The 14,553-nt window shown below is 49.4% G+C and overlaps 2 protein-coding genes across 2 annotated transcripts in view; one reads left to right on the top strand and one right to left on the bottom strand.

The window, feature by feature from the left end:
- The window catches only part of ASPHD1 (aspartate beta-hydroxylase domain containing 1), a 5,478-nt gene extending 3,315 nt beyond the window's left edge, over positions 1-2,163 (top strand). The window contains 2 exon segments of the mRNA XM_011982421.1: positions 973-1,086; positions 1,894-2,163. Of these exon segments, the coding sequence (XP_011837811.1) occupies positions 973-1,086; positions 1,894-2,003 (224 nt within the window). The 3' untranslated portion in view covers positions 2,004-2,163.
- A 269-nt stretch (positions 2,164-2,432) lies between these two features.
- The window catches only part of KCTD13 (potassium channel tetramerization domain containing 13), a 36,535-nt gene continuing 24,414 nt past the window's right edge, over positions 2,433-14,553 (bottom strand). The window contains exons 4-7 of the mRNA XM_011982420.1: positions 7,996-8,085; positions 7,851-7,903; positions 7,022-7,217; positions 2,433-3,199 (exon numbers count right to left, since the gene is read on the bottom strand). Of these exons, the coding sequence (XP_011837810.1) occupies positions 2,963-3,199; positions 7,022-7,217; positions 7,851-7,903; positions 7,996-8,085 (576 nt within the window). The 3' untranslated portion in view covers positions 2,433-2,962. The remainder of the gene's footprint in view (positions 3,200-7,021; positions 7,218-7,850; positions 7,904-7,995; positions 8,086-14,553) is intronic.

Here is a 14,553-nt window from a genome sequence, read left to right as displayed (position 1 = left end):
ATCTCCTGACCTCGTGATCCGCCCGTCTCGGCCTCCCAAAGTGCTGGGATTACAGGCTTGAGCCACCGCGCCCGGCCAGCTTTCTCTTTTCTCTAAAATGAGAGGTTCCTGCCAGGCGCCGTGGCTCATCCCTGAAATACTAGCACTTTCGGAGGCCAAGGCAGGAGGATTGCTTGAGGCCAGGAGTTCAAGACCAGTGCTGTCTAAGAATAAAATAAAATAAATAAAATGAAATTAAATGAAATGAAAAAATAAAATAAAATAAAATAAAATAAAATAAAATAAAATAAAATGGGTCTGGCCAGGCACAGTGGCTCACACCTGTAATCCCAGCATTTTGGGAGGCTGAGGTAGGCAGATCACTTGAGCTCAGGGGTTCGAGATCAGCCTGGCCAACATGGCGAAACCCCGTCTCTACTAAAAACACAAAAATTAGCCAGGCGTCGTGGCGGGCAGCTGTAGTCCCAGCTACTTGGGAGGCTGAGGCAGGAGAATTGCTTGAACCCGGGAGGCGGAGGTTGCAGTAAGCCAAGATCCTGTCACTGCACTCCAACCTGGTGGCAGAGCAAAACTAAATCTCAAAAAAAAAAAAAAAAAAAAAAATTAGCCCGGAATTGTGGCACGTGCCTGTAATCCTAGCAGCTACTCAGGAGGCTGAGACATGAGAATCACTTGAACCTGGGAGGCAGAGTGAGCTGAGATCACACCACTGCACTCCAGCCTGGGTCACAGAGTGAGACTTTGTCTCAAAAAAATAGATGGGTCACGCTACCCACAGCAGCGTTTCGCTAATCTCCCAGCACTTCCCTCCTCCAGGACTGTATTATAATTATACTGTGGCCACTTTCTGGAAAGAAAGGAGGACGACCACAAAACCTGGCATTTAAGACGCTTAGAGCTGCAAACTGACTGGCCAGGATGGGCCCCTGGCTTGGAGGCAGGAGTGCTGGATGCCCGCGTCTCTTCTTACAGGCCTAAAGATCCCTCCTGGCTGTGAGCTGGTGGTCGGCGGTGAGCCCCAGTGCTGGGCGGAGGGGCACTGTCTACTGGTGGACGACTCTTTTCTACACACAGTGGCTCACAATGGTAACGGGGTGCCCATTCTGCAGGGGGGATGAGGGACTCAGGAGCAAAGGAGCGTAGACTAGAGGACAGCAGAATCAGGCCCAACGGACTTCCTGTCCTACCACCACCATCTTCCAGCTGCATGACCTTGAACAAGTCACACAACTTCTCCAATGCCCTAGGACCACCACCTTCTTCATCAAGTGACTGCAAGGATTAAATGAGATAATGTTAAGTGCACAGAAAAGTGGTTACCAGCACAGGACTCTGGGTTCCTGTCCTACCTCTTGCACTTGGGCAAAGGACTTAACCTCCTTATGCTTGTTGCTTTGTATAAAATAGGGATAATTATGGTAATACCACAGTTTGTTTTGATTAAGAGTTGATACATATCGGCCGGGCATGGTGGCTAACGCCTGTAATCCCAGCACTTTGGGAGGCAGAAGTGGGCAGATCACCTGAGGTCAGGAGTTCGAGACCAGCCTGGTGAACATGGTGAAACCCCGTCTCTACTAAAAATACAAAAAATTACCAGGGCGTGGTGGTGAACGCCTGAAATCCCAGCTACTAGGGAGACTGAGGCAGGAGAACTGCTTGAACCTGACAGGCAGAGGTTGCAGTGAGCTGAAATCACGCCACTGCACTCCAGCCTGGTGACAGAGCAAGACTCCATCTCAAAAAAAAAAAAAAATTTTTTTTGATACATTTAAAGGGTTAGAACAGGGCCTGTCACTTATTTACTGTTTGCTTTTATGGTGCTTGGTGAGTGCTCTGGTGTGGAAATACCTAATGTCAGTGGCTCTGCTATTCCTGTCCCATGTGCCCTAGGCTCCCCTGAAGATGGGCCTCGAGTGGTCTTCATCGTGGACCTCTGGCACCCCAACGTGGCAGGGGCTGAGCGCCAGGCCCTCGACTTTGTCTTCGCACCAGACCCCTGAAGGAAGGTGCTCCCTTCACACACCTGGGCTGGAGAGACACTGCGCTCAGGGACGGCCTGATGGTAGCCAGGACCTCCTCTCTACTGCGGGGGGTGGGTGGGTGCGGAGGGTGGGAACTGGCTAGTGAGCACTGAAATATAAATTCTGAATCCTCTCCTAACTCCTGACTACTTCCTTCCCAGGGAGAGGCTGGGGCAGGGCCTTATGTCTTCTCCTGGTACAATCAGATACCTCCTCTTTTTTTTTTTTTTTTTTTTTGTAGAGTCACGGTCTTGCTTTGTTGCCCGGGCTGATCTTGAACTCCTGGGCTCAAGTGATCCTTCTGCCTCAACCTCCACAGTCGTTGGGATTACAGGTGGGAGCCACCATGCCCGGCTAGATACCTCCTAACACAGGCATCTCCTCATCCCTCTCCCCAGGAGCCAGCACCAGTTCCTCAACTCATTTCAATAATTTAATAGAAAATTAAAATAATAAATAATATGAAACGGACTGAGAACGCTGAGCTGGGCAGGCCCAGGCCAGTCTAGTACAAAGTTAAGGAGGTAGGGAGGATGGTGGGGAGGAGGGTGCGGACTACCCTGCACGATGTGGGAGGCGGCTCAGACTGCGGTGATGTTAGGAAGGGCCGCACACTTTGGCATGGACGATGCACTGAAAAAAGAGAAAGGGAATTCTAAATCCCTCTTAACCAGCTGGAGAGGGAAGGACGCAGGGCCAGGATAGGGACAAGTGTTGGCCTCGGAAGGCTCTGAGTGGCGGGGCCGGAATGTACCATGTTGTTAGCAATGGGGTCGGGATGGATGGAGAAGGGCCAAAGTGAGCTGTGCCATGCAATGAAGGGACAGAGGAGGACCCACGACTTGGCCAGCAGAGCCGGGGCAAAGGTCTGGGAAGGGGAGGGAAAGAGAGAGGGACTGGGCCCCAAGGCAAGAGGAAGGCAGGGGGAGGGTCAGAGGTCAGTCCTTGAAGACAATTTGTTGGCCATGAGGACGCTCATCGTGAGTGATGTGCCGCCGGACATGGATCCTCCGGACACGGTGCTCTCGGTTCTCTTCATCCTCCCCGCGGCCAGCCCCACCAGCTCCAGCTGCTCCCCCTGTGGCCTCCAGGAGGGCTGGGTCTGGGCCCCGGGGAGTCTCGTAGATCAGGATGTTCAGGGTCTCCTCAAAGATCCGGGCTTCTGGAAATTCCACCTGCAAAAGGCCAGCCAGCCCCAGCTCCTTCCTTCTGGTGCAGTCACACAGGGCCATCCCCCTGCCCAGGGCCCCTGCATCGACACACCTCCTAGCCCTGCAGTCAGGTCCTTGGGCCTGGCCTGGCCTCTCTGCCACTCCTTTACTCAGCAAAGTCATACTTCAAGGCTCAGCTCTGAAGTCAGGCAGGCAGAATCATTTGTTTTCTCTCCTTCATCTCCTTCCCTGTCTAGTCTCTTGGTATATTTTTTCATTTGACAAATACTGAGTGAGTGCACTGCACCAGGTATTGTTCTAGGCACTACAGAAATAGCAGTGAACAAAACAAGGGTCCTGTCCTCAGGAAGTTACATTCTAGTGGGAGGACTCAGTCATACACTTAAGAAAATATGAACTAGCCTGGCCTGGTGGCTCACACCTGTAATCCCAGCACTTTGGGAGGCCAAGATGGGAGGACAGCTTGAGGCCAGGAGTATGAGTCCAGTCTGGGCAACATGGCATAACCCCATCTCTACAAAAAAATTAGCTCGGTGTGGTGGCCCACACCTATGTTCCCACTGCTGAGGTGGGAGGATCACTTGAGCATGGGAGGCAGAGGTTGCAGTGAGCCGAGATTGCACCACGGCACTCCAACCTGGGTGACAGTGAGACCCCATCTCAAAAAAATAAATAAATAAAATAAAATATAAATGAAGTCAAATGATGATGTTTAGGAAAAGAAATAGGCTGGGTGTGGTATCTCCTGACTGTAAGCCCAGCACTTCGGGGGCCTAAGGCAGGAGCATCCTTAGAGCCCAGGCGTTCAAGTTCAAAGCCAGCCTGGGCAATGTAGCAAGACCTCATCGATTATAAAAAACAAAAAACAAAAAGAGAGAGACAGAGAGAGATACATTAGGAAAAGGGGATATGATGGCTAGAGACAGGAGTATTACAACTTTAAGAGGGACTCCAGGGAAGGCCTCGCTGAGAAGGTGGTATCTGACCAAAGGAGTTGGGGAGGGGACTAGGCACACAGACCAGAAAGAGCAGCCTGGGGAGGGCCAGGGCCAGCGTGAGAGCTGTGGATCAGGAGTGCACCCAGTGTCTTACTGGAAGATCAAAAGGGAGGCCAATGCAATTGAGGCAGAGATGAGAGGGAGTGGAAAGAGATGAAGTCGAACAGGTGACTGGGGTGTTCCCTTGTGTGGCCTTGGAAGCATCTAACACAGCTCTTAGCAAACTGGTTTTTTAAATTTTATTTTTATTTTTTCCTGAGACAGAGTCTTGCTCTGTCACCCAGGCTGGAGTGCAATGGCGCCATCTCGGCTCACTGCAACCTCCACTTCCCAAGTTCAAGCGATGCTCCTGCTTCAGCCTCCCGAGTAGCTGGGATTACAGGCATGTGCCACTATGCTCAGCTAATTTTTGGATTTTTAGTAGAAAAAGGGTTTCACCATGTTGTACAGGCTGGTCTCAATCTCCTGACCTTGTGATCTGCCCACCTCAGCCTCCCAAAGTGCTGGGATTACAGGCGTGAGCCACCACGCCCGGCTTTTTTTTTTTTTAATCGTTCATTTGTTTCTGAGACAAGATCTTACTCTGTTGCCTAGGCTGGAGTGCAGTGGTGTGATCATGGATCCCTGCAGCCTCGACCTCCTGGGCTCAAGTGATCCCCCCACCTCAGCTTCCTGAGTACTTGGGTGTGCCACTATGCCTGGTTACTTTTTTTTAAATTTTTTGTAGAGATGGGGTCTTGCTGTGTTGCTCAAACTCCTGGCCTTATGTGGTCCCCTGCCTCAGCCTCCCAAAATGTTGGGATTACAGGTGTGAGCCATGCACTCTAATTATTGGTTTATCTTCCTATCTTCCCAATTACAGAGGATGTTTCTTGGAAGCTAGGTCACTGATTCATTCATTCATTCAATAAATGTTTCCTAGCTTCCAATGTGTGAAAAGTGCCTGGCTAATGGGAGATAGGAAAGAAAAAGACATGGCCCTGCCTTCAAGAAACTAACAGGCCGCTGCTGATGCAAACCCCCTCCCCTCCTCCACACATGATAAAACACTGTCTTTAGCTATGAAGGGAGTGTGACCAACTTTGGGGTTGTTGGATTGAAAGTTCATGAGTGAAGGTGACCCAAAGAAAGTGATACTTAGCTTAAGTCTTAAGATTAAGTGCAAGTTCATTAGGCAGATAGAAGGAAAGAATTCCAAGAGGCAACGGTGTGTGCAGAGGTAAGAGGTGTGAAATAGCACTGAGTGCTTAGAGACGTGCTATGACTGCGGTGTACCTGAGGTATGTGGCTCATGGTAAGCTCAGAAGGGACCAGATCAGGAAGGGCATGAGGCAGGGCTTGTACTTTGCTCAGCACTTCATTCCCCTTGATTTCCAGCCTGGTACAGTACTTAGCACAGAGCAGGGGCTTGGGGAATATCTGCTGATGATTGCTACATTAATGACTCAGGATCTACAAACTCAGAGGATGTTCTAAGAGACGTCTGGTCCTGAGGTTTTAAGAATCTATTTTTGGCAATGGGCCTTTCTGAGTTTCCTTTTTTTTTTTTTTTTTTTTTTATTAGAGTCGGGGCCTCACTCAGTCTCCTAGGATGGAGTGCAGTGGCATGATCATAGCTCCCTGCTGCCTCAAATTCCTGGGCTAGGCCAGGCCCGGTGGCTCATGCCTGTAAATAATCCCAGCACTTTGGGAGGGCGAGGAGGGTGGATCACTTGAGGTCAGGGGTTCAATACCAGCCTGACCAACATGGTGGAGTCTCTACTAAACAGACTTCTCTACTACATTTAGTCTCTACTAAAAATACAAAAATTAGCTGGGCATGGAGGTGGGCGCCTGTAGTCCCAGCTACTTGGGAGGCTGAGGTAGGAGAATCACTTGAATCCGGGAGGCAGAGGTTAAGTGAGCTGAGATCACGCCATTGCACTGCAGCCTGGGCAACAGAGTGAGACTCTGTCTCAAAAAAGAGAAAAAGGCAGTGGCTCATGCTTGTAATCCCAGCACTTTGGGAGGCTGAGGTGGATGGATCACGAGGTCAAGAGACTGAGACCATCCTGGCCAACATGGTGAAACCCTGTCTCTACTAAAAATACAAAAATTAGCTGGGCGTGGTGGCGCGTGCCTGTAGTCCTAGCTACTGGGGAGGCTGAGGCAGGAGAACCGCTTGAACCTGGGAGGTGGAGGTTGCAGTGAGCGGAGATCGTGCCACTGCACTCCAGCCTGGTGATAGAGTGAGACTCAGTCTCAAAAAACCATCATCATAATAATAATAAATAAAAAAATTCCCAGGCTCAAGCAATCCTCCTGCCTCAGCCTCCTGAGTAGCTGGGATTACAGGTGCATGTCATCATGCCACCACACCACCATACCTGGCTAAATTTTTTGAGTTCTTACAGAGATCAGATCCCACTATGTTGCCCAGGCTGGTCTCAAACTTCTGGGCTCAAGTGATCCTCCTGCCTTGGCCTCCCAGAGTCCTGGGATTACAGGCATAAGCCACTCTGCCTGGCCCCTTCTGAGTTTCTAATGACAACTATGGACCTCCTATGCAGAAACACGCATACGTCCCCATTTCAGGAGTTGCAAACAGCCTTGAAACACATTCAACAGGCCTAGGCTAAACACCCTGCTCTAACCCATGACCCCCATTTCACAGAGAAACAGAGACCCACAGGGATAGGGTGGCCTGCCCACTGCTGCGCACCCCAGACCCCAGGATCTGGCTCCTGCCTCCCGGGGGTGGGCTCTTGCCCCTGCCAACCTGTTTTTGTCCAGGGTCCTGGTCGTGGCCACCCCCAGCCCCCCACGTAGGCTCTGGAACCCCTCTGACCTTGGTCTGCTTCTTCTCCGTAGCATAGACAATGGAGGTACAGCACACCTCGGCGATTTTGCGGCCCTGCCCGTAGAAAGACCAGCAGCAGATCTCGTCCCCCAGGACATCCTTGAGGAAGAGCAGCCGCCCGTGGAAGCGCAGGGCCAGCTTGTCAAACAGCTCGATGTTCTTAAGTAGGTTGTCATCTGAAGTGCTGGGGACCAGGGGACCAGGAGGCCTCAGCGTTGGCACCCCTTCCTCTATAACCCCAGGACAGGGGCCTGGATGCATTCCTAGTCCTCTGCTCCTGCCCAGGGTTTGGTGCTCAACAGGAAGCCTCCTCTTCCCCTGGGGCCAGGCTAAACAGGCCTCAGAAGAGAAGCCACATGCACTGAGCAAATCCCAGCATAGCAGAGCAGCTCCCGTGCGGGACCTGGAGCCAGGCTGCCTCCCTGGGGGTCCTGGCACCCCACTTTTTAACTGGGTGACACTAGGCAAGTTACTTCACCTCTTGGTGCCTCAACCTCCTCATCTGTAAAATGGAGCTCACAACAGTACTGACCTCAAGGGGGAGGACTCTGCCAGTTCCTAGAGAGAAAGCATTTGGGACAGGCTCACCATTATCACTTCATCCTCACCCAAACCCATTTACTGATGACTAAGCTGAAGCTGAGAAGCGGAAAGGACCTGCCCAGAGTGCCAGGGGTAAGAGGCAAAGCTAAATCTGTGAGCAGGCAGGCAGATGTTCTTGTAGGCCCTCTGTGTGGCCGTGGCCCTCGCCTTGGGCAGGAGCAGGGCTGTGCTGCATCCCAGGGTCCCGCCCAGTGCCCCGCACCCTGGTGGTCACCTGGTGTAGGAGTACTTGTTGTTACTGCGGTTGTGCAGGAGCTTCACCACGGGCTAGCAGGGGAGAGAGGATGGAGGAGAGGAGTGAGGCTGCAGGGAGAGGCCCCCGCAGTGAGCCTCCACCCTGCAGGGCTTGGGGGCCTCACCTTGGAGGTGCTGGCCAGGAGCTGCTGCTCCTCCCGGGGAGATGTCACCGTGGGGATGAGGCACAGCGGGGACAGCGTCTCCCTTTTTTGCTGGGGAAGAAGCGGAAGGTGGTTAACAGCACAACCAAAGGCCACATACTCCCTCACTTAAAAGCCTTCAAAAGCTGGTTGGGAACATCTCCAGACTCCTCAGTGGTCCGCAGGGCTCTGCAGGCTCCAAGCTCCGCTGACCTCTCTGCCACGCTCCCTTGGCTTGCTGGGCCTTGGTCCCATGGACATCTTGCTGCTTTACACATCCAGCTCGTGCCCACCCCGGCCATTGGCTGTGCCCCTGCCCGGGATGCTTCTTTGCTCAGCTGTCAGCATGGCAGCTCTGTCATGCCATTCAGATCGCAGCTCACACAGTGCCTCCTCAGGGCCAGCCCTCCCCAGGCCCACTGGCTAAACAGCCTCCTCTATATCCTGCCTTTTGTGTTATCAGTTCATTTTCTTTTCTTTTCTTTTCTTTTTTGAAACAGAGTTTCACTCTTGTTGCCCAGGCTGGAGTGCAATGGCGCGCGATCTCGGCTCACTGCAACCTCTACCTCCCGGGTTCAAGCAATTCTCCTGCCTCAGCCTCCCGAGTAGCTGGGATTACAAGCATGTGCCACCATGCCCAGTTGATTTTGTATTTTTAGTAGAGATGGGGTTTTTTCCATGTTGATCAGGCTGGTCTCCAACTCCTGACCTCAGGTGATCCCCCCGCCTCCGTCTCCCAAAGTGCTAGGAATACAGGCATGAGCCACTACGCCTCGCCTATCAGTTCATTTTCTGTATGGCACTTAGTGCCGCCTTCTAATTTTTTGTATTTGATTATGATCTGTCTCTTCCCACCTAGGAATAACTACTTAGTATACAACTGATGCTCTGTGAGTATTTGTTGAACAAATGAACGTATTTGTTGAGTGAATGAACTTCATTGGCTGGGATGACGTTGGAGAAAGAAATCAGAAGCAAATGCATGAGCTTCTTTCTCTTCTGTCTTCTAGAACCTTCATGCCAAAATCCCTCTCACTTCTCCCAACCTTGAAAACCCAATGTGCAATTCTAATACAAATTCCAGATTTGTTTTTTGTAGAAACTCATAAGACTCTCTAAAATTCATATAGAAGAATAAAGGTCTACAATTACTTAGGTCTTTTTTTTTCCTTCTTTTTTTTTTTTTTTTTTTTTTTTTTGGAGACAGGGTCTTGCTGTCACCCAGACTGAGTGCAGTGGCGTGATCACAGCTCACAGCAGCTTTGACCTCCTGGGCTCAAGCCATCCTCCCATACTTAGGTCAGTTTTTAAAAAGAAGAGCAAAGAAAGGCAGACCCTGCCAGACATGAAGATAGGCTTCAAAGCCACAACAGTGAAAACGGTGTTAGTTCGGGCACAAAAACAAAAACACCCGAGAAACACAAGAGAGATCAGAAACATACCACTGTGTATATGAGAACTGGTATTTTTAAAGACACCACAAATGTACGAGGGGAATTATGGAGTATGAATTCGTTATCTATCACTGTGTAATGAACTGCCCCCAATTTAGGAGGTTAAATTAACAATATTTATTACTTCCGTTTCTGAGGGTCAGGAACTCAGCAGTGGCTCAGCTGGGTGGCTCTGGCACAGGGTCTCTTGTGAGGCTGTGGCCAAGATGTCAGTGGGGCTGTGGGCATCTGAAGGCATGATGGCCCCTAGAGGATGCATTCTGAGAAAGCTTGTTCATGTGGCTGGCAAGTTTGCACTAGCTGCTGGCAGGAAACAGCAAATCCCTGCCATGTGGATCTCTCCACAGGGTTGCTTGAGTGTCCTCACAGCATGGCAGCTGGCTTCCCAGAGCAAATAATTCCAGAGAGGAGAAGGTAGAAGCCTCGTTATCTTTTTTATTTTTGAGATAGAATCTCACTGTGTCACCCAGGCTGGAGTGCAGTAGCATGATCTCGGCTCACTGCAACCTCCACCTCCCAGGTTCAAGCGATTCTCCTGCCTCAACCACCCAAGTAGCTAGGATTACAGATGTGTGCCATCATGCCCAGATAATTTTTGTATTTTTAATAGAGATAGGGTTTCACCATGTCGGTCAGGTTGGTCTCAAACTCCCGACCTCAGGTGATCCACTCGCCTCGGCCTCCCAAAGTGCTGGGATTACAGACGTGAGCCATGGTGCCCGGCCCCTCCATTGTCTTTTACAGCCTAGGTCTGTTGGTCCTATCCAGTGTGGAAGGAGATAACACACGGGAACGAGCACCAGGGGACGAGAATCATCAGGCTGCCTTGGCGGCTGGCTCCACAGGCCATCACTGGCCCTTAGTGATTTCCTCCCTCCCACATGCCAAATATACTCACCACCTCCCAGGATGCCCCATCATCCCATTACAGCATCAGCTCAAAGTATAGAATCTCGTCATCTCCATCAGGTCCAGGTGGGGATGTGGCTCTAGCATGCAGTTCCTTAACTATGGCTCCTTAAGTGCATTTCTTTTTTTTTTTCAAAATGGAGTCTTGCTCTGTCTCCCAGGCTGGAGTGCAGTGGCACCATCTCACCTCACTGAAAAATCTGCCTCCCAGGTTCAAGTGATTCTCCTGCCTCAGCCTCCCAAGTGGCTGGGACTACACGCATGCACCACTGCCCCAGCTAATTTTTGTATTTTTAGTAAAGACGGGATTTCACCATGTTGGCCAGGGTGGTCTTGAACTCCTGACCTCAAGTGATCCAACTGCCTTGGCCTCCCAAACTGCTGGGACTACAGGCGTGAGCCACCGCATCCAGCCCTTAAGTACATTTCCTATTTGCAGACCTGTGAACTAAAGAGACAGGTCATTTCCTCCACACTCCCAGTGTGCGGTGGTAGAGGCAGGCACAGGATAACCAGTAACGACACTCTTGCTCAAAAGCAGGGGAAGCTGGGTGTGGTAGCATGTGCCCGTCATCCCAACTACTTGGGAGGCCAAGGTGGGAGAATTACTTGAGCCCAGGAGTTCGAGACCAGCCTGGACAACATAGCAAGACTCTATCTCAAAAAAAAAGGGCACGGGACAGCAGGCACATATAAGTCACTAGTCTGTAGAAATTCTGAAATCCAGTTGGAGAAATGCTAGGAACTCTTTGATGCCTACTCCTGTTCAGGAATGATTCTCCATGGCTCTCCCTGAGTCATCCCACCTCTTCCATAAAAGATGTTTGCAGCTTCACAGTTTCATCTGCCTGCTTCCTGCCTGTAGAATTTTGGGTGTGCAAAGGCCTCTTGTCCTTTTGCACTGGCTCTGTCCCTTTCGGTCCAAGCTGGCAGTGTTTCTGCCAATATAATTCTCTGCATAACTTACTGGGTATCTTGCACGTCTTAGGGTTCACTACATTAGAAAAAAGCCACACCCAGAAATATCTGCAAGTGGCCAGGCACAGTGGCTCACGCCTGTAATCCCAGCACTTTGGGAGGCCGAGGCGGGTGGATCACTTGAGGTCAGGAGTTCGAGTGGTCTGACCAACATGGTGAAACCCCATCTCTACTAAAAATACAAAAATTAGCGGGGCGTGGTGGTGGGCACCTGTAATCCCAGCTACTCGGGAGGCTGAGACAGGAGAATCGCTTGAACCCAGGAAGTGGAGGTTGCAGGGAGCTATCTCAAAAAAAAAAAAAAAAAAAATCTCTGCAGGATAAGCCCTTCTCTACTTTGGGGTTGTGCTAAGATGCTGAGAGACAACACCTTTAACCTTCTCAGAAGCACGATTATTATTTGATTCGACTGGAAGATCCCTCTGAAGCATGTTATTGGTATTTCTGAGGTCTTAACAAAGGACTTTTTCATCACATCCTCAGCTTCACCTTTAGACCACATTTTCCTATATTTAATGCCTTGTATTTAATCTTTGCATGGAAGCCATTTGATTTTAACATCACTTGTTATCTGGAAAGGCTGGGGATTTTCAAACCCAACAATTTCAGGCTCCTTTTCATTCAAGTGGTTTTTTCTTTAATGTACTCTCTCCTCTTCAATTTTACTATAAGCAGCAAGATGCCAGGTGGCACCTTCAACATTCTGTCTGGAAAGCTCCTTAGCTAGACCATCTGTTCATTAGGTATGTTTCCTACCCTCCACACTAATGCAGGAGACAGCGTTGCTAAACTTTCTGCCGCTACACAAGGATGTCCTTTCCATCTGTTTTCCTTTCTTTTAAGCCCTTATTGCAGCTTTCTTAAAGGTCACTGGACTCTTATCAACAGATTTTCTTACCTTTTTTCTTTTAATTTTTTTAGAGACAAGGTCTCACTATATTGCCCAGGCTGGTCTCGAACTCCTGAATTCAAGTGATCCTCCCACCTCGGCCTCCAAAAGTTATGGTATTACAAGCGTGGGCCACTGTGCCCAGCCAACACTTTTTAACACTCCTTAAGCTTTTACTAACAATCTCCTCAAAGTCCTTCCAGCTTCTTCCCACTTCTCAGTTGTAAAGTTACTTCTACATTTGAGGTTTCTGTTATGGCAGACCCCCATTCCAGAAACCGAAGTCTGTTCTCTGTTGCTGGGTAACAAATTACTACAAACTTAGCAGCTTAAAACATAGTTCAGGTGTGGTGGCTCATGCCTGTAATCTCACCATTTGGGGAGGCCAAGGCTGGAGGACTGTTGGAGGTCAGGAGTTCGAGACCAGCCTGGCTGACATAACAAGACTCTGTCTCTATTTAAAGATAAATAAATAAAAATAAACATTATCTCACATAGTTTCTGTGGGTCAGGAATTTGGGATGGGCTTAGCTGGGTGGCCCTGGCCCAGAGTCTGTCACGAAGCTGCAGTCTCGATTTTGGCTAGGGCTGCAGTCATTGGAAGGTTTGCCTGGGCCTAGAAGCTCTGCTTCTGAGACAGGTCACCAGTATGGCGGGGAGTCTGTGCTCGCTGTTGGCAGGGGCTTCAGTTCCTCACCAAGTGGAGACCTCTGCTTAGGGGTGCCTGAGTGTCCTCACACAGCACTTTTCAGAGTGAGTGACCCCAAAGAGAGGCAGAAGCTGGAATGTCTTTTATGACCTAGCTTCAAAGTCACATGCTGTCATTTCTGCAATGTCCTATTGGTCATACACAAGAGTCTCCTTGGTGAGGAACTGAAAAAGTCAGCCCTATTTCATGTGGGAGGGGATTAAACAAGAGCCTGGAAACCAGGAGGCAAGAACCCCTGGTGGCCATCTTGGGTGCTGGCTACCTCTGGACTGTTTAAATGCTGGCACTGGGAAAACTACCTAACCCTACAGAAGACAAAAATGAGCTAAATTCCTTCACAATTCATATTTACAAAAGTGAGCTCCACTTAGATTAAAATACCCATATATGAAAAAAATCCATATTTAAAACCACAGGCCAGGCATGGTGGCTCACGCCTGTAATCCCAGCACTTTGGGAGGCCGAAGTGGGTGCATCACTTGAGCTCAGGAGTTTGAGACCAGCCTGACCAACATGGCAAAACCCCCTTTCTCCAAAAAATACAAAAATTAGCCGGGTGTGGTGGCTCATGCTTGTAATCCCAGCACTTTGGGAGACCGAGGCAGGCAGATCACAAGGTCAAACACAAAAATTAGCCAGGCATGGTGGTGCACACCTGTAATCCCAGCTACTCAGGAGGCAGGGGCAGGAGAATCGCTTGAACCCGGGAGGCAGAGGTTGCAGTGAGCCGAGATCATGCCACTGCACTCCAGCCTGGGCAATAGAGTGAGACTCTGTTTAAAAAAAAAAAGAAAAAAAATCAGCCGGATGTCATGGTGCATGCCTGTAATCACAGCTACTCGGGAGGCCTGAGACATGAAAATTGTTTGAACCTGGGAGGTGGAGGTTACAGTGAGCCGAGATGACACCATTGCGCTGTAGCCTGGGCAACAGATCAAGACTCAGCCTCAAAAAATAAAAGTTAACAAGAAATAGAAAATTAGAAAAACATTTTTAAACAAGAGCATAAGGATACAGCATCAGGCAAAAAATGATGAGGAATTGGTGGACCACATCGAAATCAAGAATTTTTCAAGTTGACAATGGAAAGCATGACTTTACAAATAATCTCATGTAATACTGTTGAAGAGATAAGACTTATAGGTATTCTATGGCACAAATGTAATTACTGGTTCAGGTAAAGATTATCAATTTGTATGTCATTGATAGGTAATTGCCTTAATACAGTGGCCAAATGATACCATATGCATTATTTTATAGTTGGCAACAAGGAAATGTAACGATGATAGATAAATCAAACCACCATCCCCTAGATCCAGGGGCCAATTATGAATGTCATTAATGACGAGTCATGCTAACAATATTACAGGTTGCTTGATGTGGCCCAATGTGAAATACATACATAATATTACCTAAAATGTATTCTAACCAAAATGTTTAATATCAGTCATTTTATTTTATTTATTATTTATTCTTTTTTTTTTTTTTTTTTGAGACGGAGTCTGGCTCTGTCGCCCAGGCTGGAGTGCAGTGGCCGGATCTCAGCTCACTGCAAGCTCCGCCTCCCGGGTTCCTGCCATTCTCCTGCCTCAGCCTCCCGA

The sequence above is a fragment of the Mandrillus leucophaeus genome, unplaced genomic scaffold (genome assembly GCF_000951045.1).
Source record: "Mandrillus leucophaeus isolate KB7577 unplaced genomic scaffold, Mleu.le_1.0 Scaffold24, whole genome shotgun sequence".
Lineage (NCBI taxonomy): Eukaryota > Metazoa > Chordata > Mammalia > Primates > Cercopithecidae > Mandrillus > Mandrillus leucophaeus.
The sequence above is the reverse complement of the archived record's forward strand: the minus strand, read 5'-3'. Positions and strand labels throughout refer to the sequence as shown.